Source organism: Camelina sativa, chromosome 14, assembly GCF_000633955.1.
Source record: "Camelina sativa cultivar DH55 chromosome 14, Cs, whole genome shotgun sequence".
Lineage (NCBI taxonomy): Eukaryota > Viridiplantae > Streptophyta > Magnoliopsida > Brassicales > Brassicaceae > Camelina > Camelina sativa.
This window is the reverse complement of record NC_025698.1, coordinates 1276976-1302377: the sequence shown is the minus strand read 5'-3', so window position 1 is coordinate 1302377 and position 25402 is coordinate 1276976. Positions and strand designations below refer to the sequence as shown.

General features: G+C 36.1%; 6 protein-coding genes and 1 long non-coding RNA gene across 8 annotated transcripts in view; 3 read left to right on the top strand and 4 right to left on the bottom strand.

The window, feature by feature from the left end:
- LOC104738884 (protein E6-like) lies at positions 3005 to 3996 on the top strand. The gene has a single exon (XM_010459096.2). It carries the CDS (start codon positions 3105 to 3107, stop codon positions 3780 to 3782), a length of 678 nt encoding a protein of 225 aa, XP_010457398.1. The 5' UTR covers positions 3005 to 3104; the 3' UTR covers positions 3783 to 3996.
- On the bottom strand, positions 4027 to 5261 carry LOC104738883 (uncharacterized protein At4g28440-like). Its single transcript, XM_010459095.2, has 2 exons — positions 4983 to 5261; positions 4027 to 4392 (listed from the first exon to the last, which is right to left on the bottom strand). Exons 1-2 carry the CDS (start codon positions 5212 to 5214, stop codon positions 4205 to 4207), a joined length of 420 nt encoding a protein of 139 aa, XP_010457397.1. The 5' UTR covers positions 5215 to 5261; the 3' UTR covers positions 4027 to 4204.
- LOC109128840 lies at positions 5868 to 6479 on the bottom strand. The gene is made up of 3 exons (XR_002035141.1): positions 6412 to 6479; positions 6040 to 6193; positions 5868 to 5906 (listed from the first exon to the last, which is right to left on the bottom strand). It is a non-coding gene; the product is annotated as an uncharacterized LOC109128840 (long non-coding RNA).
- On the top strand, positions 8373 to 10010 carry LOC104738881 (ethylene-responsive transcription factor 10-like). Its single transcript, XM_010459094.2, has one exon. It carries the CDS (start codon positions 8717 to 8719, stop codon positions 9314 to 9316), a length of 600 nt encoding a protein of 199 aa, XP_010457396.1. The 5' UTR covers positions 8373 to 8716; the 3' UTR covers positions 9317 to 10010.
- LOC104738880 (zinc finger CCCH domain-containing protein 2) lies at positions 10696 to 12366 on the bottom strand. Its single transcript, XM_010459093.2, has one exon. The coding sequence runs from the start codon at positions 12255 to 12257 to the stop codon at positions 11061 to 11063; it is 1197 nt and encodes a 398-aa protein (XP_010457395.1). The 5' UTR covers positions 12258 to 12366; the 3' UTR covers positions 10696 to 11060.
- LOC104738878 (protein TPX2-like) lies at positions 18025 to 22594 on the top strand. The gene is made up of 19 exons (XM_010459091.2): positions 18025 to 18339; positions 18659 to 18741; positions 18853 to 19010; positions 19094 to 19315; positions 19417 to 19513; positions 19599 to 19712; positions 19790 to 19903; positions 20001 to 20153; positions 20242 to 20304; positions 20412 to 20492; positions 20594 to 20755; positions 20839 to 20970; positions 21055 to 21135; positions 21231 to 21350; positions 21457 to 21623; positions 21718 to 21826; positions 21918 to 21977; positions 22094 to 22188; positions 22284 to 22594. Exons 1-19 carry the CDS (start codon positions 18171 to 18173, stop codon positions 22411 to 22413), a joined length of 2310 nt encoding a protein of 769 aa, XP_010457393.1. The 5' UTR covers positions 18025 to 18170; the 3' UTR covers positions 22414 to 22594.
- LOC104738877 (putative E3 ubiquitin-protein ligase RING1b) overlaps positions 22658 to 25402 on the bottom strand; it is a 10657-nt gene continuing 7912 nt past the window's right edge. The window contains exons 1-9 of one of the 2 annotated variants that reach the window (XM_019236417.1): positions 25194 to 25249; positions 24822 to 24880; positions 24468 to 24549; positions 24267 to 24387; positions 24132 to 24173; positions 23516 to 24028; positions 23308 to 23415; positions 23016 to 23186; positions 22658 to 22928 (exon numbers count right to left, since the gene is read on the bottom strand). In XM_019236417.1, coding sequence (XP_019091962.1) covers positions 22896 to 22928; positions 23016 to 23186; positions 23308 to 23415; positions 23516 to 24028; positions 24132 to 24173; positions 24267 to 24387; positions 24468 to 24523 — 1044 coding nt within the window. In that variant the 5' untranslated portion in view covers positions 24524 to 24549; positions 24822 to 24880; positions 25194 to 25249 and the 3' untranslated portion in view covers positions 22658 to 22895. Of the gene's footprint in view, positions 22929 to 23015; positions 23187 to 23307; positions 23416 to 23515; positions 24029 to 24131; positions 24174 to 24266; positions 24388 to 24467; positions 24550 to 24821; positions 24881 to 25193; positions 25250 to 25402 lie in introns of those variants that run through there. The other variant, XM_010459089.2, reaches the window with a different exon arrangement.

Here is a 25402-nt window from a genome sequence, read left to right as displayed (position 1 = left end):
AGTCAATCCGTGTAAACGACGTTAAAATTTAAACTGCTGTTACTTGATGGCGTCATCAGTCATGACGCGTTAAAAACTGCCGGGCTTTTGGAACGTGGGCCAAGGCTTATATTAACGTGGGCTTTATAAAAACTTTGGATCATTTGAAAACACTGTTTAATTAATAATACTAAACATTTATTTTTCCTTGGTTAAACTGAAAATAGTATATCTATAATCAATGTAAAGTATTAGAGCAATAAAGTATTATTAGTATTTGCATACGATGCAGCACAAAGAAGAGAAAAAGTATAAAATATATCATACTAAATAAGGTCCCACCCAAAAAGTATTATAAGTTTTATTTTTACTATAATATACTGATTTATATCTATTTACAAAATTTTTATATATATTACTATTACCATTAAAAACATATTTTTTACACCTAAATATATTTTATGTTATAAATATATTTTTTACCACCACCTAAGTAATGTCTGTATGAACACATTAAGTTAACTATTATATGTCTTTTAACTTTCACTTTTGTATAATACTTTAAATTATTAAAATTATTGGCTAAAAAAAGCATATATTACATAGTATATTAATCAACAATGTATTATCACAATAGTGTATGACCAACTATGGAGAGAACTTCGGCTCCGCCCTTGTCCCTTATGCAGAGAATCTTGCGTCCAACCTCTTCTACCATGGATAGAACTTTGGCCCACCTTTTTCCTTTGGGGAATAACCTTGCATCCAACCTCCTATACCTTCTTTCTTTAGGGAGATAATCTTGCGTCCAACCTCCTCCACCATAGATAGAACCTCGACTCTGCCTTGCTCATGTGTGGAGACAATATATTCACGTCTTTTAGCTATCTTAAAATGACTTGTTCTGACAACCAATAAAACTAAAGACCTTTTTCTAACGTCACAAAAATAGTTTGACAGTAACTAATGTTAATTTTTCAATTGTATTTGTGCAAGTATCTTTGACATACCATGATGTAGCATTTGTCTCTGAAACGCTTCGACTGCCACATTTCTTAGTGAGCCCCATGTCCACTCCCAGTTCATGGGGCACCTTCTTAAGTGGGCCTCTCGTCTACTCTTGGCCCACCCATATTCGGCGGCCGGTTTGTTACGTCCGGGAGGCTTTAAATACTTGTTTACCGACCCTACAAATCACCATATTACTGATCCTTCCTCAAAATACTTGTTTTGTCTCACTCGCACAGTTACGACAATCACTTTCCGAAAGGTCACCCATGCTGAAACTACTCCAGCTCAAGCACACTTAACTCTGGAGTTCTCTCAGAACCCTTGATCAAAAAGATAAGTGCAGTTTGGTGACATAGGTTACCAAATCAATTCTTTTAAACCTATATATCTGCAAACCATGGTGTCACAGTTTCCGAACTCCTATGGATCTATCAACAACAATTTATGTTATTCCAATCTATCTATCTATGTTTGTTGTAAGCTTGTTTTTGATTAGCCTATTTTATCTAACTATTAGGTTGATGAGCTTCTACTCCTCCCTAGGATTGAATGAATGGTAAAAAATATGTTTGCACAAAAAAGAGTCTATGACCATCCAATCAAAATTGAAAAATTAGAAGAAAATAAATTTGACATAAATAAATAAATAATAGAAAATTATAAGCACGATAATATATGAATCCCAAATAATTCTAAGGTGAAAAAAAAATAAATTAAATAAAACAATCTAAAAATACTACATTAAATTTTAAAATAAAGTATTAGAAAAGGAACACGCATATATTTTTGTTAAAAATTTAGTTTTCTATTAAAAAAGTTTTACCAATAGAACAAAGTTGAAAGCAACATTTTTGAAAAAAATATTTTGTTAGATGAAAAATATGAAACGATCTATGTTTAAATTGAAGTGAATATTTACAAACTTTAGAATTGATAATTAATTGTATATTATCTTTAATCCCATTTCTATTTTTTGTAGAATTAATAATTTAAAATTAAAAATAAGTAAATAATGTTATAATTCCGAATTTATGAAATATATATATGTATATATATATATATTCTCTTTATAAGTATTTAAAAAAACTTTTAATTTTTGTAATTTTTTGATAATTATATTTTTATATTATTAATATTGTTTAAAATAGAATATTTTGTTTTTTTGTTATAATATCAAAATTTCAGATTGATATAAACTTGACACATATCAAAATCTTGTTAATGGCTAATTTTCAAAACTCAACTTTATATAATAAGATATATCTCTCCGGCAAGCATAAGAAAAAAAGAAGATGAAAATAATTTTCGACGATCACGGACAAAAGCTGTGGTAACTTCGGTTCCACATTAAGCAATCGTCGTTGAGAGAAGCATCATTATTCATGATACTTTGTCCCATGGGGTCCCAAAAGTCTTACTATCTATTTATTGTCCTAAACTTTTTCAATTGCTTTTTTCTCTTTGTTGTCTAACGAACTATATATCAGCCAGCTCTTATCAATTTCGTTTCTCCTTTACTAAAATACTGTTTTTTTTTTGTTTCCCATTCAAACTTTTTTTATAATTGAAACCCTTGAAACGCATGTGAAGTCGAGTCTATGAATTTCTCGAATCATTTATTGGTAAATCGTAAAATCTACTAAGAAATTAACAACTTGTGATGATCGTATAAGTATATGCTTTGACGTTAAGCTTTGCTACCACACAATATGATCTAATTCTATTCTTCACTTTTCAACTAACTCAACGACCAAATAGTAGTAAGGAAAAAGTCAAAAGAACTGTATTAAACAATAATAAACTACACAGTAGATTATACTTCTTGGGTGCTTCTCTTTTTTGACCAAAAAAATACAACAACGTTGATATAACTACTGACGAAGGCAAAATATCCATCTCGATATATGAGACAAGACCCACTTTATTAATTGTTTTACCTTTTCAATCTTTATATTTTAAAATCACTCGCCGCGAATGACGACGAATGTCTCTCCTCAATCCACGCATGTTTGCTCGCCCATTTAACCAACTACTTCTTAATTCTATTTATACATATACTCACTCTCTCACTAAATTACATCTCAATTCCTAAAATCTTCTACTCTCTCTTCTTCATGATGGATTCATTTGCTCTGAAACCCATGTTTTGTTTCATTGCTGTTTTTTGCTTCGTTGTACACAGTGTTGATGCTAGAGAAGGTAAGCTCTTCTTTAGCAAGGTCACTCACTTAGATCGTCCTAACAACAAAGAGGTGGCTCTATCTCCAGCTCCAGCTCCTGGACTAGCCCAAGCTAATGGAAGACTCGGAGACGGGCCTTTCGGACCAGGTTCTGGTATGATTCCTCAAACCAAAGAGTCATGGCCGGTTTCATCTACTACTACAGATGAAGATTTTGAGAAATTGATGGCCACATTTGACGAAGAAAAAAACAACAAGTTACCAGAGGCATTTGAGGAAGAAGAAGAAGAAGAATCCGAAGATCCAGAAGATCCAGAAGATCTCAATGAGCAAAAGGATAAGTATAACAACAACAACAGCAACAATGGATACACTTACGCTACTAACAACAACTATAATGATAATAGGAGAGGTTACGGCAATGAAGAGAAGCAAGGCATGAGTGATACAAGGTTTATGGAGAACGGTAAATATTTCTACGACAGAAGAGGTAGGAACAACCCTAGTCGCGGGTATGAGAGTGCTCTTGGAAACAATCATCCCAACGAGTTTGAAACTATGGAGGAATACTACAAGAGCTTGGAGGGTAGTCAAGAGGAGTATGAGCCTTAGAAAGAATTGGTATTTGAGAATACAAAACACCTTTTGTGAAACTGTGCATTCTCCATTTACTTGTCTTTTATGAAAAGTGAAAACTAAAAACACTTAAAGTTATACAGATCAAGGTTGTGAGTTATGTTTATTTTCACATTTTAATGTTTATCTTAAGCTCACTTGTACGACCACAATTTTACGAGTGAGGGTGTTTTAAGAAGACTGAAACCAATAGACCAATACCAATTTAAAAACAAGAATCTAAGGCAAAGAGAATAAAACTATTCAGATCTATCCAAAGACCAAAATTACACGATCTAGTCTCAAAACTAATCCAACGGGTTAAACAATCATAACTGAATCTAATCCAACCGCCCTGGAGAGTTCTCAGAAAATTAAACTACTACCAAAAGAAGCAGAGACAGACTCCGGATTTAGTCCTAAAGAGGTACATTGACCACTTCATACTCGACCAGAGAAAGATTGTTGTTGAGATTAACCGCAAAGGGAACATGATCCGTGACTTCAATGCGTCCCCATTTGTCAACAGCCATTCTCATTGTGTCCTTGAACATATCGATCTTCGCATTCCTCAGAATAACTGTTGCACCAGTCTTCATTAGATCAACTGCACATTTGTAACACCAAAAGAGAACGAACATCTTTAGTACCTCCAACAAATTCACATTAACACAAAAGAGGTGAATATAGTATCCACAGACTGAACAGAGATTTATGTAAAGGGAATGTCAAGTACATATTGCAGAACACAATGGGAACACAGTAATCAAGTTTAGACATATACTCTGTTCATCAATAAACTAAAGTTACAAGCAATAAACAATCTGAAAAAGGTAAGCTTTATCATCAAACTGATACAAGAACGCTTTTCAAAAACACAACTCTAGTTTGCAAAAACATGAACAATGAAGAGACAAAGACAGTAACAACAAAGAGAAATCAGTGATCTACAGTTCTATAAAGCCAGTGATACAGCGCTTCACAAACACAGAGGTTCAAAACCACATATAAGAGTTGAAGCAGTTCCAATAAAGGCTTCGGCAATTCAAAAGACGACTACTTAATACAGAAACAGAGAAATACTCCAAAGAAAGTGAACGCCTTTGAAACAGAGAGCTTAATCAAGAGAGCTGAAACGTTAAAAGAGTAAAACTTTGTGACTTGTGTTCTCTGTACAATAAAAGAGATCATTTGTACCTTGATCGTTGCGGGCAGTGAAAAGAATGCAACCAGTATCGTCGCCGATAAGGCACTCAGCGATACGAGAAGATCGAACTTGCTGAGTGAAGGAGCTTTTGCGAGTCGCCGCTTTGACGGGGTTCGATTCAACGACTTTGACTGACAGATTATGGCCGCTGGTTCCTGGTTTCAGCTGATCCACCTTCACAAACACTGGTTTCCGCTTCGGTACAGTCGCCGCCGTCGACATTGCGTAATTTTCGATTCCTTAGAGCATGGGCATCGGTGTACGACAAATTTTTGTCCCTCAAATATATTAATCTTATTTTTAGAGTTTCTTAAGTTTAGTATTAGCATTGGTGTCCCTCACAGTTGGTCCCTCAAATATACTAAAATCTCCACACCTATACAAGAAGTGGAAATGACATTGTAGGAGTATAAAATCTCACCTCTTCTGCTAGTCGTTTTCCAGCTCCATCCACCCCGCCAAATGTTTTAGTGAACGTATTGGAAGAACTTGCTGTACATGTTCAGAGAATGAAGAGTAAATTAAAAAAAAAACATTATGTGTGATCCACGCTGGACATAAAAGAGCATTGAGTAGAATAACACATACCAACTAAAAGACTAGTAAGAGAAAAACGAGTTCTGGTCTTAGACGAAGAGACATGGAAAAATTCCGAAATTTTGTATCTATCGTCTCTTGCTACTAAAGATGAAATAAGAGTTTGAAGTATTTTCTATTCAGTGTCAACTCATGCATTCAAAGCTAAGTTACCATTCCATTCGCAAATACTCTTCCTGATAAGTATATTCCAACTACTGCACAACACAACTAACAGAGGATAACAAAGCTGAAACCAGATGAGCATACCATAAATCAAGAATCTTCTGCCATGGCCCCTTTTCATCTCAGCTTCTACGTAGAGCCAGTCACTGGGACTGCAAGCAGTAACAATGTCTCAGTAAATTTGGAGTCTATCGATTTATAAAATCCGGAAACCATGTAACAGAAATGGTATACAAAAATTTCAAAGTTTCTATCCCAGAACCATGAACTTGGTAGACATTATACCTGGCCAAAATACCGTGAACAAGAACAAGAAGATGATCAGGTTCAATTTTGTCATCATTGTCGCCTTTGGATAGCGAAAAATTACGTTGAGCTGTGGCACTCATTGCTTGAACCCTGAGTCCCTGTGGTTGGTTCCAGCTTCTGCTTAACCCTGCTTGTGAAAACAGAGAAAATCAAACAAATGAACATCAAATACGAAAAGCAGAACAGAACCCATTCTTTGACCAAATAAAATCATACTATCACACCATTTCAACTTGGCTTTTTCACAATCGTCGACCATCTCAAATTGATATATATATAGATCCTAAAACTACATCTTTGAATCGAGAAATCCCAACTCTCTAAAAAATTATAAAAAATCCAAATTACCGAAATCGAAATTCAAAATATCAGAGTAACCACATGAGCACGAGGTGGAGGATGACGACGAACCAATTCCGAGAGAGAAAAGAAAGAGAGACGGAGAGAAAACAAATGACGATAAAACTTCGATTTCTCCGGTTCACCCTACCCAAACGAGACAAACAAATCACAAGCGGCCACGTGTTATGAAGGACCGAGCAATATACGTCCTATTTGTAGATACGTTTCTTTGGTAATTCATTGGTTTAGATTTAAATTTGACATTTTAATTATGAAGGACGGACAAATAATACGCCGCTGCACATGCTCTTAGGGTTTTTTTTTCTTTTTCTTTCAAAATTTTTTTAGGAGTTAGATTTGTGACTATTAGTAGGGTTTCGATTCTTCAAATGTGGTATTTAAATTGGGGCGACGGTGTGGTTGGCAAAACGAGAATTATAGAAACTAATGTTATATAGGGGTATTGAACTTGGTATTTTAAAAAATTTTAGAGTATTTTTAAAATTCTATGTTATTCAATTGATGATTTTAAAAGATCTTATAAAAAATTTTAAAATCCTATGTTATTTAATTTGAATTTATGTAAACTTATTTAAACTACTCTAGAATCTCTTGTTATTCAATCAATGATTTATAAAATTTACTTAAAATCTATTTGTTATTCAAAATTTCACAACTTTTTTAAAAACTGATACTTTACATAATTCTATGAGACTTTTTCTGTTTTTTAGTTGAAAAATAAGTCTAATAAAATCACACCTTCTTGGATAGTTTTTCAAAGGATTTTCAGTTATTACAAGGCAAGTGGAATGCCTATAGATTTCCTCTTCTTCTCTCCTTCACACTTCCCACCAAAAACACTTCCCACTAATTCTCTACTTTTCCGGGAAAATCAATACTCATGCTTTTGCTTCAGAACCTCACCACAAGTTTGCCAATTTCTCCCAACACGCCGGACTAAACTCACCAACCCCTAAACGCCGAAAAGAAAAAAAAATCAGTAACAAAAAGTAAATGTAGGGTTAGCTTTAACCCAACGAAACAAAAAGGGGCAAGGAAGAAGGAGAAAATCTTAAAACCCTATAAGGACCAAATTGATGAAATAGAAGAGACGGAGGAGACACGAAAACAAACGAATTAAAGATAAAAAAAAGTTATACTGGGAAGATAACAAAACCTAAAGAGAAACGGATCAAGAACCCTATAATGGAGGTAAGAGAGATATGAACAAAGAGAAAGAAGGTGAATAATTTACAAAAAAAAAATATTTGTGTTGTGAAATATTCTAAAATCACCCAAAGTTTAATAATAAAATCTCATAGAATCACATTCATTTTTTTGTTTTTTAAATATAAAAACTTTAAAAAATAATCAAATCTCCTAAAAACTCAATCAAATCTTTCAAAACTCTAAAATATTAAAATCATACCAAATACAAGTTCAATACCCCCTCTTAGTGAAATTTTCATCTAAAATTAGTGAGATTTTACACTTATATATTTTCATTTCTAAAAAATAATTAAAAATTTTCGTTTTTGATGGATTTTAATTTAGTTGTGAAGTGAACCCAAGATTTATTAATATTTTACGAAATATTCCACAGTTATCTTGATATCAAATCACAAAACCGTTAAAAATTAACATAAAAAACAGTAACAACATGTTTTGTTATTGTTTATTGTTTCTTTTTTCTTCTGCGAATATGCTTACTGTTTTTATCACTAACTAAGTAAATACAAAAAATGTTATTTATTTTGATATTACGAAATATTTGAGATTCAATATACTGCTTATATGGTTACAAATTTTAAAATCGTTAATCAATTTACATAAGGCTAGCTCTGTTCATATACCGTTAATTTTGTTATCGTTTACAAAGATTTTTATCTCCATGAATATCTTTTTTATAGTTTATTATCACTAGCTAGATAAAATATAGTGTGATAACAATCGTACCGTTAATGATATGGATTGCATCATAATACTTATTGTTGGGGTTGTTATTAAATAAAATGTAAAAGCCCAAAGGAGTAGTAATAAAACCTTCAAAGCCCAAAAAGAGAGTAAATAAATGGATTTGAAGAGACGCCGCCAAGGCACAACAAAGTCAGCAGGAGCGCAGTATTTAGGGCAAACAAAAAATCTTCACTTATCAAGTAAGGGGCCACTTCAGTGACAAAGCGACGCCACGTTGACATTGTTCCTATCTCTTTCTCACTTCATCCCTTTTCTACGAGATTACACGTCAACTTCTATAAAACGCATACTTTACTAATAAAATATTATCAGCTCGCCACCAAAATCCAAAAATATGACTCCCCAGGACCAAAAGAGTGTGACCAACGCCGCCGGCGGCGGAGAAATGGTTAGAGAAGTGCGCTACAGAGGGGTAAGGAAGAGACCATGGGGAAAATACGCAGCCGAGATCCGTAATCCGATAAGTAAGAACCGAAAGTGGCTTGGGACGTTTAACACGGCGGAAGATGCAGCCAGAGCTTACGACTCCGCGGCAAGAGAGTTTCGTGGCTCCAAGGCAATAACCAACTTCCCTCTCCCCGGACACGGCAGGGGTGCTTTGGTGACGCCAGTGAGGACAATTCCACCTGGTGCTCGGGATGTGGAGATATCCTTTTCCTTATCGGAGCCTGCCGGTGCTCAGGACGTCTTGTCTCCGGCTGTAGCGGAAGCAGTTGCTGGGTTTTACCTAGATCAGCCGGAGGCTATTGAGTTGAGAGAGGAGCTGGATCGAGTTTATCCACTCGGGTTTGAACCAGATGATATGGGGTTGAGTATTGGTCTTGAAACCCCCGTGGAAGTCGAGCCAGAGTCTTCATCAGCCGTGGAAGTCGAGCCAGAGTCTTACTCAGCCGTGGATGGTAACGTGAATCTAGACCTTAACTTAGGTGCCTAAATGTTAATTCGATATTAACAAATTATCCTTTTTTTCAGTTGTTTTCTTGGAGAACTTTGTACTGTTGATTATTGTATGGCTCTTCTTTTTGTGTGTACTTTTTATTGGGTAGATATTCATTGTCTATTGGTCTGTTAAACTTTCAAGATGAAATGAAGAAGCGAGAATAAGTATTGGTTTTATCATTTGCCCCTTTTCCATAATGCATGTATGAATTTTTTGAGACGACTTCTTATCCTAATAAGTCTTTACCATTGGGCTTCGTGTTGATCGGGTGATGAGGTTTTAGTGTCAGGTAGGTGGCTCGTGTGCTTTTCGCCGTCACAATGACACGTGGAACAACAAAACTATCTTACTTCTTGTCTTTTAACCTACCCACGCTCTCCCACGTTGCTGTGATGAGGCATCTCTGACTTCCCACACAAACACCCCCTGCCTTTTCGATTGTGTGCTATAGGAGAAAGGTTAAATATAATCAAAGGAAAAAAAGAAGACTAATATTTGTTAAATGATAGATATTCAATAGTACAATGACAAACCGATCCAAACATCTCTAACACATCATGACAATATGTATATAGTTATACGTATATGTTTGTGTTCCATCATATGTTATTAGAATATGAGTAAAAATAACATATGAGTAGAAAATAACATACTTTGGTTATTGAAATATCTTATCTTCTTCTTCCTCCTAAGCTCTCTTAACTTCCATGAGATTGGAGAATCTCCATTACTAAGAGTAATCTATGTTTAGCAATAATTAATGACCAGAATCCAGAGAAAAGAATATACATGTTCGTAGCTCCCACACATGCAATGTATGTGTCTCATAAAATATAATGCACTGGACACGTCTCAACATGTACATCTGTCAATCACATACACATGCCTCCTATGAAAAACTAATGGCTTTCGTGTAGTGTGTCCAACAAAGAAACAATTCGAGAGCATGTCGTCACAGGTTATACTTTTAATAATTAAACAAGGATGTGATATTAATCTGACCGGAAACGTTATACAAAAATATTCTCGTCTACCAGCACAACCAAAACATCACACGTCAGAGGATGAGAGAGACGAAATAATTCGAGGTTTGTGCATATGTATCTACGTTCGTTATTCATAAAACATAACACGTTTGAGGACGAGGAGAAAACATTTTCGAGAACTTCATAGATTATGTTCCATTGTTTCACCCATTGTCATTAAACTTAAAATGTATAAACCGAAAACGTCTAAGTTTATACGTTTTCAATCTTAATATTATTGAACTACTAACAAAATCCATCAGTTAAATCTTTAATATCATGAAGATATAGTGAAAACTACACTGTTGAATCCGCTAATAATTAACAATTTAACAAACAAGGTATACATTAGAGAAACGATATCGAATTATATAGAAATGGTGAAATATTGCACAATCCGAATCCACAAGCTAAGATATTACAAGTTCAACATATTATTTGGTAAAAATATCCCATCAGAGAGAAGAGAAAAATCTAAGAAATAAAAGACAATACACTAGACACTTCTTAATTAGCTTCCGTGGAAATTCGTAAGAAAAAAAATCTTCAAAACAAATTTGAACAAACATTAATAATTTCTCCAATTTGACTAAACCGGTACGAACCGATTATTTCCCCATCTGATCATGAACCGTACGTGATCAAAACTCTTCCACCGAAATTTACATACTCAAAGTCAGATCTCCTCTCGGCGAATCTCCACCGTCGATCAATCAAGTCAAGAGATCATTGACCCATCCTAGATCAGGGTCACCACAAGAACCATCCTCAAAACTCGTCTTTTCCCTAACCGCCGCAACCGTCGAGAAATCGTTCATCTGTCTCCGTCGAGGAGTGAAATCATCGCCGAAGAAGTTAGCACGAGGCGAGTTGGTTAGGTAACTTGGAGTGGAAGGCGAAAGAGCAAATTGCAAAGGACTACTTGGTTGTTGTTGTTGGAGATGAAGACGCTGATTGCTCAAACCGCAGGAGGAGGCAAACGCTGCAGCAGCTGCGGAAACAGGTGTTGTAACTGGCGAGGAGGAAGTAACCTGCAACGCTTCCGCTAGGCTCATCGAATCCAACGAATTCACCAGCTCGCTCAAAACGTCTTTATAGTTAACTGAGCCAGCGGCTGCAGCGGCTGAAACAGCAGAGGCGGCGCGGTTTCTCAAACGTGAAAAAGCAGCGGCTTTGTGAGCCGGAGACATAGGTGGAGACAGAGACGGAGAACGTGAGAGATGAGACAAATTACCCAAAAGAGTGCTCGTTGGAGAGCTGCTACAGAACAGGCAACACGGATTCTTAGCCGCTGGAGACGGCGAACCTGAGCCACCGGAAACGTTTTCGGGTGGAAGAACCCTAAGCTGACGTGGCGAATGAGCAAAGAAACAGACTTTTCTTTTGCAGTGTTTACCGTCTTTACAAGCTTCAGTACGGTAACGAATAGGGTGGAGCCAACACTCGAAGACACCATGAGCAAACTCACAGTCATCTCCACGGCTGCAGTCACCTCCACGGCGAAACTCAGGACACACCTCACCGGAGTATTGAAAGCGGCGAGGATCACGACGGCGGGCTTTCTCTCCAGGATGAGCAAAAGGACAGTCAGTCCAATCATGGCTTCGGCTACGAGTGCAACGTCGGATCTTGAATTCGAACATCCGGAAATGATCACTTGCGTAAGGATCATCAGAGTCGGAGTCATAACAGTACTCTTTAATCTCCTTGTTATTGTTGTCTTCGTTGTTGAAGCTGTCTTCCTCGTGTTCAGATGTGATTTTGTTGCTTTTGTTCCAGTTATGTTTACGCGGCGAACGAGGGGATGAAGAATCCGCTGCCGGAAAACTCTTGGATGATAAAAGAAGCTTCCTCGGAGGTATCTCCACCGTTGGTTTCCTCATTTGATGTTCCGTACAAACGACATCCATGGTGAGATCTGTAAGTTGTGTGTCTTATATATGTTTTGTGGTTGTTTTGGTGTTTGAGAGATGGACGGATGAGTGTAAGATGAAAGATGGGATATTGTGGTGTATATATATATATGGGACTGAATATAGATACAGACAGCGGAATAAGTTAAAACGTATATAAAAATATTGGTTTAGTTTTGGATTATTACATTAAATATGTGGTTTGATGAGATGTAAGAAGAAGACAAGAGAAGAAAAGTGGAAGGGAGTCGTGTGAGAGAGGGTATGGGGGAGAGGGTTCGTGGCGAGATAAGAGAAGAGTGTGAGAGAGGTTTCATGCAAAGAAGCAGGAGCTGCCTTGCTCTCCTTACTTCAGACCTAACACATGTGCCTATGTTTTCATCATCATCATCATCTCTTTCTCTCTCCCTTATCAATTATCCATAAATATAATTTTACTTTTCTTAAATTGTTTTTTTTTTTAGATAGAACTATGGAAGTATAAATTATAATTGATAGTAAGGAGAAAAAAACAACTAACTTTATTACAAATTTCTTATAAATTATGAATTTGGCTTTTAGTTTGTTTACCAAGTAATTTGTGACTTACTTCTTCTCAAAAAAAAAAATTATATCAACTGAATGAGCAAATTGTTGAAAAGTAATTAACTGGTAGAAACAATAAATTTTGTTCATCCCCTCGGAGTATAGGTTCAATCATGTTTCAAGAACATAAAAGCAACGATGTAATAGAATTTTAAGGAAATTCAAATATAGTTGTAAAGAAAAAGGAAATTCAGATACTATATTCTTAGCTTGTTTTATTTTTAGCAAAATAATTTAACAGTCTTCGAATCTTTTTATGTAGAGATAAATTTATAATTTGAGAAGAAATAATGATTTTGTAGAACATTTTTAGTATTTTCTTAATTTAAAAGAATATTCATGTTTTGAAACTGATACAAACCTAAAACTAACTAGTTAGTTTGATTTATAGAAGACCTAGCTAGTTATATGATGCAATAATACATTTGCATAATTATCTGAATAAATGTTATATAAAGCTTTTAAAGTATATCTTGCATACAACGAATCTAAGAAGACTTTACAACACAGAAAGGATATGCACGAGATTAAATACAAAAGAGATATAAGAAACTATTTTGTACGCCAATTATCAGGGGATAACAAATGATTTAATATTAACTCTTTTTATATTTTGTTTTTTCGGTTTGTATGTATCTAAAAAACTGGTGCATGTGTATGTACAAGTGTCACGTTTTCCATTGGTTGCGTGGCTCTGATGGAAGCAAAGACATTTTTGGTTTCTACCTTCACAAGACTTTTCAACTCATAAAGTAATACTTAAAAATATTATAACTTTTATGCCCCAAATTTTTAAAATAAATCAAGTCCGATTGTGTAATTTCATATGGAATTGGATGGCATCACGACAAAAACAAATATAAAATGAAAGCGGTAATTTACATTTAAAGAATAAACGACAAATTAATAACAGTACTTCGATGGCAAAAGGAACATTGTTTTCGTTATTTATAGACATTAATTTTAGGTTTTGAGTAAGTTCAATGTTTTTGGACTGGTACTTTATTCTTGGTATCTAATTTGGGGGTATCGTCTGTCCGTACGTACGTCATTGTTCCCTTTCCACATGATCCAAAAGCTTTTCAATTTGTGCTTCATGGAACGATTCGATTGTTTTGACGGCAAAAGTTTGAACTTGTGCGCCCGAGATTTCAACGTTATATACATCTCAATTCGTAAATGCTTTTGATAAAAATCTCAAAATAAACGATTAATTAAAAAATGCAAAAAAATTAACCACAAATTCATATTTAGTTTCAAAAACTAGTAAATATAATATACTCACATAATTTGTTATGTTTCTTCTCTTCAAAGTGTTTTCAGAAAAATGTATGCAATATTGGTATTTCATATATGGATATTCTCTATGGGTGGGTATTTTTGTTTTTCTTCCAGAAATCTACTCAACATCATCATACAAAACTTTTCTTGATATGATTACTCCCTTTATTTTGCTAATTTCTTTTAATAATTTTAAATATATTCATAATATTCACATAGATCTTACATCTTTGATTGATATGGAAAAAAAAATATTTTTCTGTTTAGTTTCAGTTTTGTTAGGTTTTTATATTTTATTCTTTTTTTTTTCACAAGTGTGTTAATTTTATTCATGGACAATTGACAAAGCCAATTGTATCAAGCAAAAATTTACAGACTCATTAAAGTAAACATACCCACTAAAACAGATTGAAAGCCCAAAAGCCCAAATAAGGAAACCTAATACTGAAGAAAAAGCAGTAGACAACACAGAAGACACGTGACACTAAGAGGAAACAATTGGATTACACGTGGGAAGCCGAAGAGGATGGAGACTCCGATCACCGGCCGATTGCCGGAACGCTTCAAATCCGGTCGAAGGCGCCGGAAAGCTTACTCAAATCTTATGTGAGATCTCAAGCTTCGCCAAGAAAATTAAGGGCGAAATCCCAGTTTTAGCTTTGATGAGAATATGACTCCACTTTATGCAAATCTGCAATTCCTCTTCATCTTCTTCTTCAAACAAATGCTTTTAATCTTCAAGGAAGTTCACCAAACATAGACTTGCTGTCAACAAAGTTTATTTTTGACGAAGGCTGGCAATCGATCGGACAACAAAGCCAAAGTTTACAAAGCAAAAGAAGTAAAAACACTAAGACAAGCTTTGCAAGAAATTAAGAGAGAAATTGAATCTCTCACTTAACCCCAGTCCCAGGAACTTTTATGCTTAACGCGCGACCCGGCCGAGCTATAAGTGCAATCCAATTAACCCGTAACTTCTGGTCGGTTAACCATTAGAGATTAACTAAAAAACAAGCTTTATTAAGCAAACATAAAACCTTAAAAACAGAGTGCTACCAGATCCAACTCAACCTAAACATAAGTAAAACCATATAGAGACCCAACCGATTTCGCTGTGGAAACAGATATCATTGGAGCCAAAGCCAGCCACAGATGTCATGGAGACCACCTATGCCGGAGACAAAGCCGACCACATGTGACATGGAAGCCACATATGCCGGAAGCAAAGCTAGCCGATGTTGGTAAAGAACCGAACCTCGCTAGACGCAGACCGACCAACCATCCCTATGTAAGCCGGAGGATGTCGGACGGGAACCTGATTGACACCAATCGGACGGCGGAGCAAAAAGACTTCTCTCTCTCTAAAAGATTTTTGGAGAGAAAAGAGAGATATTTCCTTTACCTTCTCCGTTCGCCGACCATAACGTTGCCGAAGAGACCAACGCATGCCGGAAGCAGAGCCGGACATGACATCGCCGAGGGGGCCAACGCATGCCGGAATCAAAGCCGGACATGAAATCACCGAGGGGGCCAACTCATGCCGGAAGCAGAGCCGTCCATCACCGTTAAAGAAAACGGTCGATGACGGAAACAAAATCCGACCCAATCACACACATAAGAAGCCGGTGTTGGTCAGATTGAAGCCGGTTACCTTGCCGGAGCGAACAAGACATCGGCAAAGAGAACCCGATGGAAGTTTCTCTCTCTGAAAAATTAAGAGAGAGAAGAGAGAAAAACCTCCTTTTTTATATTTTATTCTAAATGATAAAATTACTTAACCAATGATTAAATCATAGTATATAGTATCTTATATTAAATTATAGTATATTGTTAAATATCAATCTTCTGACTTTTGAATTAGACATATACAATAGATGCATATGTAAATATATCTAGCTTTTGTTTTTCTTTTTCTTTTGGGCAAAATATCTAGCTAATATATACAATATCTATTTTTATTGAATTTAAGTGCATATTTGGATGAATTACTTGCATTGATATAATGATTACGACACGGATTTCGTCTCTAGTTTTTTTTTCTTCAACTGTTTTTTTTGTTTTGCCTTTGCATTTGTAGTGAAAGGGATTTTTCAACAAGTATTTTACATATATAATAAGTATACACCATCATCAGTTAACATAAATATATAATAAAGTGATCTTTAACTATCTCATCTAATATATTTTACTTCTGTTTTGTTTATATATGACAATAAATTAGTTATTTTTTTGTTTTTTGAAATATTAAATATATATTAACAAAAAAATAAGCAAATTATATATAAAATATAAACAAAACATAAGTAAATAATGAACAAAACATAAGTAAAACATTTTGACTTATGTGTTTTTATAACACATAAAATAGATTTTCAAATATCATACCATCTATTTTTATTGTCACATTATCATGTTGTTAGTTTATTAAAAATATACTTTTATATAAAATTTTAATACAAATTCTCAATTTTTATATAGTTTTTCATTTTACTTTCAAATATTTAATACATTATATAATATGTTTTAAATATAAATCTAAAATTAAAAAATATGAAATAAGAAGAGTTTTATAACAAAAAAATATCATAAATTTTTATAATTAAAAGCGTAAAAACATTTTCAAACTAAATACATAATCTAACTAAAAAAAATATAGCGTTATAATTTTTTACTATTTTGTGGCCTTAGGCAAATGCCATTTTCAATACACTGGCGCCACTGATAGCCTAGCGGAGAAACTCATCATGAGCTCGAGCTACGAAGTTCAAAGCCCTCTCAGTTGGGTCATTGGGTGACTGTTCAGCATCATGGATATAGTTGGGACCCATGGGTTTGGAATTTTCTTCACGACTTGCTTTTTCCGGAACCTTGGAAAAGTGGAGATCGGAAGTGGAGTGCTAGATCCCTGCGAGTCTGTATCAGTCTTCTCTATTATACCCCACGAGTTCACAGACTTGTGAGTCGCGTTGTCTTCAGTTTTTGGTGGATAAAGGTTGGAAGATCTTTAGGCGCCTCCATCTTCTTTAAGGATTCTTTAATTGAGAGAAAGAGAGTTGAATTAGGTGTGTGATTATATTTTGGAATATATAGCAAAAAGGAAGAAGAGAACTATTAAACGTCAGTTCCGATATCTAAATGAAGAATGTTGAATTGTGGATGAAAATTCCTTTGGACCATTTTGTCATTTGAACTTGTTTCCTGTAAATAAATATAATTTTTTTTTTGTCCTTGATAAATTAAAGATATAAATAAATAAAAATAATATAGTACAGTTTCCTCTCCATTTTTTTTTTTGGGGTCAAACTACAGTTTCCTCTCCATAAAATACTAATTATCGGATTTCATATTATTCACGTTGCCTAAACGAATCAAAATCAGGTGTCGAATATGTGTGGATGACTGGAATCTCTTTCGAGGGTTTATAATAATGCTGATGGATGGTTATATTGTTACCTATATGATGGTGGACCGGTTATGGTAGGTTTAGTGGTGGTATGATGATGAGTGTATGACAATGATAACGATGGTCTGATAATGTTAAAACTGTTAAATTAAAACTAAAAATTAGGTGGATTGATCCACATTCATTTCGTCCATCAAATTTCATTGAATACTATAGTATTTGATTTAGCCCATTTAGCTCTAATGGATCGGATCACCATTTAAAGTATATGGAACACGTTAATGGGTTTTGTATTTTTTTGTTGACACATAAAGGAAAAAACTACGAAACGACACAGTTTCAAGGGTGGGAATAAAAAAAAAGAGACATGAGCGAGAGAGCGTGGTAGAAATATAGCCGTTAGAGACAACAAGAGACGGATACAGAGAACAAAGAAGAAAAAAAGGAAAAAAATAAGGGACGTTATAAGAGAGAAAGCCCATTATTCAAAAAATTTATATGACCGTTAGTGATCTCCATATTCCTTTTTAGTTCTGATTACAACATTCCCCTCTCTGTAAAAGAAGGACCCAGGAAACCCAAAAACAAAACGCTCCTCTCTCTCTCTCTCTCACGCTCTCTCCTAGTTCTGTGGTTTTAGTATGGACGCGGCGGCGGAGGAATCAATTGGTAGTGTTGTGACGACGATGGTTGATGAGACGTATGAGTTCTTAGCGCCGCGGTGGTTTGATTTCATTAACGGAGAGACGGAAGATGAGTCTCGCCGAGCAGAGCTTTGGTTTCAATCCGCGTTAAGCTGCGCTCCTTCTCGTTAGTTTTCTTTTCCTTCTCTTCTCCTTAATTTGATTTCAATTTCGTTTTTTTTTAGGGTTTATTGATTCGGAATCTGAGAATTGCGTTAATTAGGGTTAAATTTGGTTTCGGAATTAATTGGGTGGATACTATCGGTTTTCTCAGATCTCTGATTTTGGTTTTCTGATTCGATCTCAGTTTTGTGGACATATCATAGTGAAATAAATTTAGGGTTAACTGATTTGTGTTCTGATAAGCGAAGTTAGGATTTCTGTTGACTGTATGTGTGATCGATCTCTCTCAATTCAAAAGGTTTCGTCTTTTCTAATGTGTGCAGCTTCGGTTCCTAAAATCAAAGCAAGGAGATCATTCAAGGTAGAGACTATGTGCAACTTCAATGAAGAAGATGAAGAGATCAAGGTTTTCTTTTCAATCATCATCACTGATTTATTTACTATCTATCCCATTCATTACAAGCAGGAGAAAGATTCAGCTTTTACTAATAATCATTCTGATTCTGATTGTTTGCAGAATAAAGATCCAGTTGCTGCTACTATCTCCTCACAATCACAGCCTTCTGAGTCCAAGAAAGAACTAGTTACTCCTACTACTGAAGCAAGCACAGTTAAGCCGTCTCATGACACTTCCAAGGATGAAGAGATCGACAACAAGACGACCACAGATTCCAGGTTCGTTATCGTCCTTCTTTTCGATCACTGTTAAGTGAGCCGAGAGAGCAATTAATTGCTCTCTCTTCTTGTTCATTCAACAGTAATGCGACGACTGAGCAGACTCAAGACAAGGAGAACATTCCTCCTGCTTCCACACCCAAACCACCAATGCATTTCTCTCAAGGAGGAAAGTCGATGGACCTTAAGAAGCAGCAAACTGCTAGAAAGATTGCTAGTCTCCTCAAGAATCCATCTGCTCTTAGGCCCAAAAACCAGTCACAATTGTCTCAAGCCAAAGGCAGTCATCAGAAAAGTGTCAAAAGGTAGCTAACATTCTTAATGACCATTCTTATACCCAATTCTGGTTTCACGTTCCTATTGTAACAGTTTTTCTTAATTGTGTGTTTTGATTGCTTCATTGCAGGGAAACGAGTGTTAGAAACATAGTTAGCACTACCAATCTGATTCAGGAAAACCAAGCCATCAAAAGGCAAAAGCTTGATGATGGTAAATCAAGACAGGTGAGCCAAATTGTTCAGAATCAGTAACCTTCCATTCCATATCTTACTTGCGTGACTGAAACTTTTTCTTCATTGATTTATCTAGATTCTCAATCCAAAGCCAACAACTCTGCTCCACAAGACAAGAGAAGGTCTTGTAAACACCGGTTTCAACGCATGCCCTTCAGTCACTAAGCATACTCCAAAGGAGAATAGAAAGGTACGTTTTGCATCAGGGTTGCTTCAATAAATTTTATTGTCAGACAGACCTCTCAACTCTTGTTTTCATTTCTTAAGGTTTATGTCCGTGAGCAAATAGCACCTTTTGTTTCAACTGCTGAACTGATGAAGAAGTTCCAAACAAGCACCCGAGGCTTGTCATTGCCTCACGCCAACAATTCTGTTCCACAGGTAATAAACAATCGAAACTCTCTGATTCCTTTTACTTGTCTCGTGTCTTTTTATATCTTTGACTAAATTTCAGGATGGTACTGTTTTCCTTGTCCAGAATCGACCTAAGCTGACACTGACAAGACCGAAGGAACCAGAATTTGTGACATCCCAACGAGCTCGTCCTTTGAGAGTTAAGAGCAGTGCAGAACTTGAGGAAGAGATGTTGGCAAAGATTCCCAAGTTTAAAGCTCGACCTGTGAACAAGAAGGTAATTAGCATCTAATTCCACCGAGGTATATTTGTATTGAAGAAATAGAAAACTAAACAAAACCAATGCGTTCTGTGATTTGATGCAGATTTTGGCAGCTCCAGCTTTGCCTGCGCCACAAAGAAGTACACCACATCTGCCAGAATTTCAGGTAGATACCCCACCCATCAAAGAGTATCATCAGTTTAGAAGAGACTCATAGCTTAATGAATCTGTTTTTATCAATCTATAAACGATCTCATTTTCTTACTGTTGCAGGAATTTCATCTTCAAACAATGGCAAGGGCTAACCATCATGCAGAGTCCTCTTCAGTAGCTTCAACGGAAGTGTCTAAGCAGGTATAGAGTTTCTTCTCACCCCTCAGAAAAGTTGTATGTATGCATAAAACACACTTTGTTAGTTGTTTCCATGCCATCTGATATGCCTCTGTTTTCCTCAGACTCAGCATAATGATTGGAGGCCTCACCTTACTGAACCAAAGTGCCCTGTGCTCCAAACAATGCTAAGAGCTCGTCCTACTAAAGCAAAAACTACTGCGGAACTTGAGCAGGAGGAACTAGAGAAGGCACCAAAATTTAAAGCAAAACCTTTGAACAAAAAGGTACTACTGAAGGTGTAGTTTAAATACTGTTTATTTCATTTTCTCTATCTTAATCTAACTTGGATTTACATCAAATCACCCAGATATTTGAAAGTAAAGGAGAGATGGGCATCTTTTGTAACACCAAGAAACACATAACGATACCTCAAGAGTTTCACTTTGCGACAGATGAGAGGATATCACGACCAGATTCTGTCTTGGATATATTCGACAAGGTATATATCAACTAACGTACATAACCCGCTCTATGCAAGTCTTCTTTAGCTATTTAGGTGTTTGACACGACTTTTTCTTGGCAGCTCTCATTGAACTCCGAATCTTTCCATGAAAAGCCTCTACCAAGGAACACTGCTCCAAACCCCTTCAATCTTAGGACAGAGGTATGTGAGCAGTGAACAACCTCTTCTTTAAGGTCAAAGTGACTTGCTACCAATCTTTACTGACCGTTCTTTTAAAACTACTTTGTGGAATCCAGGAACGAGGGGCTGAGAAAGAGAAGAAATTTTTTATGGAGCTCGTGCATAAAAAAATAGGAGATGAAAAGGCAAGGGTTCCAAAGGCAAACCCATATCCTTACACGACGGATTATCCAGTGGTATGCAATCCTAAACTTCTTATTCTCCTTCCTTACTTTTGTTTATAGTATTGCGAAAGAGATGTATGGTGTTGACATTATTATCTTTACGTTTTCCAACTCCCAGGTACCACCAAAACCAGAACCTAAGCAATGCACACAACCAGAACCGTTCCAGTTAGAGAGTTTAGTAAGGCACGAAGAGGAACTACGAAGAGAAATGGAAGAAAGGAAGAGAATGGAGAGAGAAGAGGCCCAGAAGAGGCTCTTTAAAGCACAACCAGTTATAAAAGAGTAAGACCTGCCCCTCTTTTACTATTTGTTTATCTCCCAAAAACTTACTTTATCAACGTTTTCAAAATGCTCACAATTTGCTTTGATCACTCAGGGACCCAATCCCTGTTCCAGGGAAAGTACGAATGCCCCTCACAGAAATTCAGGAGTTCAATCTTCATGTAGAGCATCGAGCTGTTGAGCGAGCAGACTTTGATCATAAGGTAAGATTTTGCAGTCATTTTAGCAGACAAAAGAATGCTTTTCAATATAACCTCTGAAATTGATGAATATGTCCATTCTATTTGGAACCAGATCAAAGAGAAGGAGAATCAGTACAAGAGATACCGTGAAGAGAGTGAAGCTGCAAAGATGGTATGCATTATAAATACACCCGCTTAACTTGCTAAATACCCCTCATAAACCTTGGTAAAAGATATACCTGCATCGAGCATGGACATATTCATCAATTTCTGCTAATTTTGTGTCAGGTGGAGGAAGAGAGAGCTCTGAAGCAAATGAGAAAGACAATGGTTCCTCATGCTAGACCTGTGCCTAACTTCAACAAACCCTTCTTACCTCAGAAGTAAGTTCCAACTCAAAAACAGATTTCATAGAACCAATCTTCTCTTTGCTTTTTAGTAATCCTCACACTGATGAAAAAAAAACTTCATGTAACAGGTCCAACAAGGGGACCACAAAACCAAAATCACCCAATCTTAGAGTCATTAAGAGAACCGAAAGAAGAACCATGATGGCTCGACCAACTGTGTCTGCAGCTACCAGCGCCTCTGCTGGTCAGATGAGGTAGTTGTTTGCAGTAAAAAAAAAAAATCTGAAGCAGAAGCAGCCTGAATTGTTCATGAATGCTTGAACCACCTACATTCCCTTTGTAAATTGATTCGGTACTAATTATTCCTGTGTCCTTAGTACTTACTGATAGTACATTGTCTTGTGTATCCATCCTCTTGATTCTCAAGTTTATTAAAATGGAAAAGAAGTTTAATTATTATATAAAAATTGGTCCATGACGACTGAGAACAAGCTAGAGTATAAAACAGCCAAATATATATTATGTACTTCTAGTATAGTAGCAGACTAGCACAGTACATATCATTGTCTTATTTTATTTTTTTTGCTTTAACATATCATTGTCTTATATATCCTCCTGATTCTCAAGTTTATTTAAACTGAGGGAAAATATATGAAACAATGGCTAAAAAGGAAACTGAGAAAACAAGCAAGAGCATACAGTCTAATTCATTCATATACACTTGCTCCATCCAACCTCTTCTATCCGATTTTCTTTTGGCGGTACACTACAATCTGAAGAAGAAAAAAAAAACAAACAAAGGAAAGTTTCAGAAGGTATCACAGCGAGATGATTTCTAAATTTGGGTTAGATAACAGTACCGTATCTCCATGGTTCGAAATGCAATCAACTTTTAGCATTGCCAGGGTTTCATCATCTTTAAGACTTTGCATCTTCTCTGTTGAGGTCTGATTCCCGATTGCCTTATCTCCTTCCTTAGACACCAACAATTCAACCTCTTCAGCCTTCAATTGCATCTGGCGAGCTACATACTGTTCAACATTCAGATAAATACAAGTATCAAGATCCATGTCATTGCAACAGATTTGGTTTCTCCTCTCATCCCCACAAGTGGAGAATCCAAGATTATAATAGCAGAGGGAGAGAACTCACTTCGCAGAGTTGTTTTACTAGCAAAGTAGGTCGGCAACGAAGATATGGATGAACTAAGTCTGGTAAACATGTTGCATCCAGCGAGATAAGCTTAAGAGGTATATCCAACTGCAGAACAATTTTATGTTTTTCAAAAACCAAAGTTTGTCGTTAGTTATTAACTGTAAAATCATAACACTAGTCAACAATGAGCATAATCTTTTGTTACCTCGACACTGTTACCCTCTAAGTTCCCGAGATATTCGACAAGTCTATTCAAGCGAGCATTCCTCTTACTACTAGCTCCCTGGTTATTATGTCCTTGTCTCGTGTTACTCCGTGTACCGCCTCTTCCCCATGCAAGCATTTCCGCATTCCACACAAGCCCAGGTGATATTCCTCTGCTGTCCCTATGATGCGCCCGCTCTGTGCCATTACCTGCGCAGTTATCGTTGTTGTTTGCAGCTGAAGAAGAAGGCTGAGTTTTTGAGCGCTTTTTCCGTTTTCTCTGCGGGGCACAAGGCTCATCTGAAGAAGAATCTTTGCCTCCGTTGTTTTGATCATCATCATCATCATGGGCTTCTGATGTATCCTGTTCCATGCTTCTGCAGTTCCTTCTTCTTCTGGAGCCACTAGCACTACGTCGGGGTCTCGATAAGACTGCTGCGTCTTTACCAGAAGACTTTTTTTTTGCAAGGGCTGAAGACTGTCGTTGTGATACCCGAGCTATAGATGCTTGAATCTAGAAAAGAAGAACAATGATGCACAGATCACTTAGTCACCATAGAACCATTTGATATACTTAAGTGAGTTAGTCGTATGAGGCCATGCCTCGGGTTCCTGACCTGCTTATTACGAGTCTCGTCATCTTGACTAAAAGCCAATTCCTGAACGAAAATGAAAGGCATAACACATCAGTAATCTCTCATAAAGTAACCTTGTCTAAAACTGTTGAAGAGGAAACAATGTTAATGCTTCACCTCCTCCTCATATTTATCAATATCTTTGAACAAAGTTGCTATAAAAGCATCAAAGTTTGGGTCGTCTCTTAAAGAACGTCGGCTTGCACAATGTTTCCTGCAAGTAGGACACTCATTGTTCCTGAAAATGTATTTGCCAGTTAGTATAACCGAGAATAGGCTCGCTATATATAATGATGAACATGCAAATGGAAAGCATACCCCAATCTCATTGACTTATCAATGCACTCTTGGCAAAACCGGTGGAGACATTCCATCACAGTCCTTGTTTTCCTTATAATTCCTAGAAAATGAAAACCAATACTTGCATCAGTCAAATTTAGTAAACTGCAGTAACAGAGTTGATCCAATATAAAATGAATGATAATGTAAAAACACGACTCTGCATGAGAAAACTTGACAATCCAAGAACAATCTAAACAACAAACTTGTGCAACACTAGATTCTTTTATAATGACTGTATTTATGTCAGTTGATGAAAGTAGCTGAAGCCTTATTTTCCTAGTTGGTAGTCAACATTCACAATAATGGTCCCGGAAGAAGAAGAGCAGGCACCTAAACATATGGAGCATTGCACGTCCCTACGGATATCCGCTAGATCAATATCTACATATCTGCAAGAGAAAAGAGTTGATCAACACATAAAGAAAGCATAAGTCAATTGGAAAATCGTCTCAAGATCAACCTTGTACAATGTCATATTCACCGTTACTAAATAATTTGTGATTTCGGGAAGAAACACAACAGTGACTATAACATGCAAGCAAGAACCAAACAAACAATGCATAATCGGATCAAAGAAACAAAACACAAAATTTTAAAGAATATAAACAAAAGAGAGCCACTAGTTCCGCTTAAAACCCATCAGATACAATACAACAGTGAAACCAATCATCAGAAAATCTCAAGAGGGAAAAGAATTGTTACTCTGAATCTGATTCTGATTGCTCTCCTCCTGAAGAAGACTTACTTCTTTCCTTAGAATCTGAAATTTTTTCAAACAAGTACCAATTAAAGAAATCGATCACTTCCATGTTACAACACACACACATACTCACATACGCATCGATTTGATTTCATATACCTCACATACGTATCCTTCCACGACAAACAAAACAACAGCAAAAAAAAAAAAA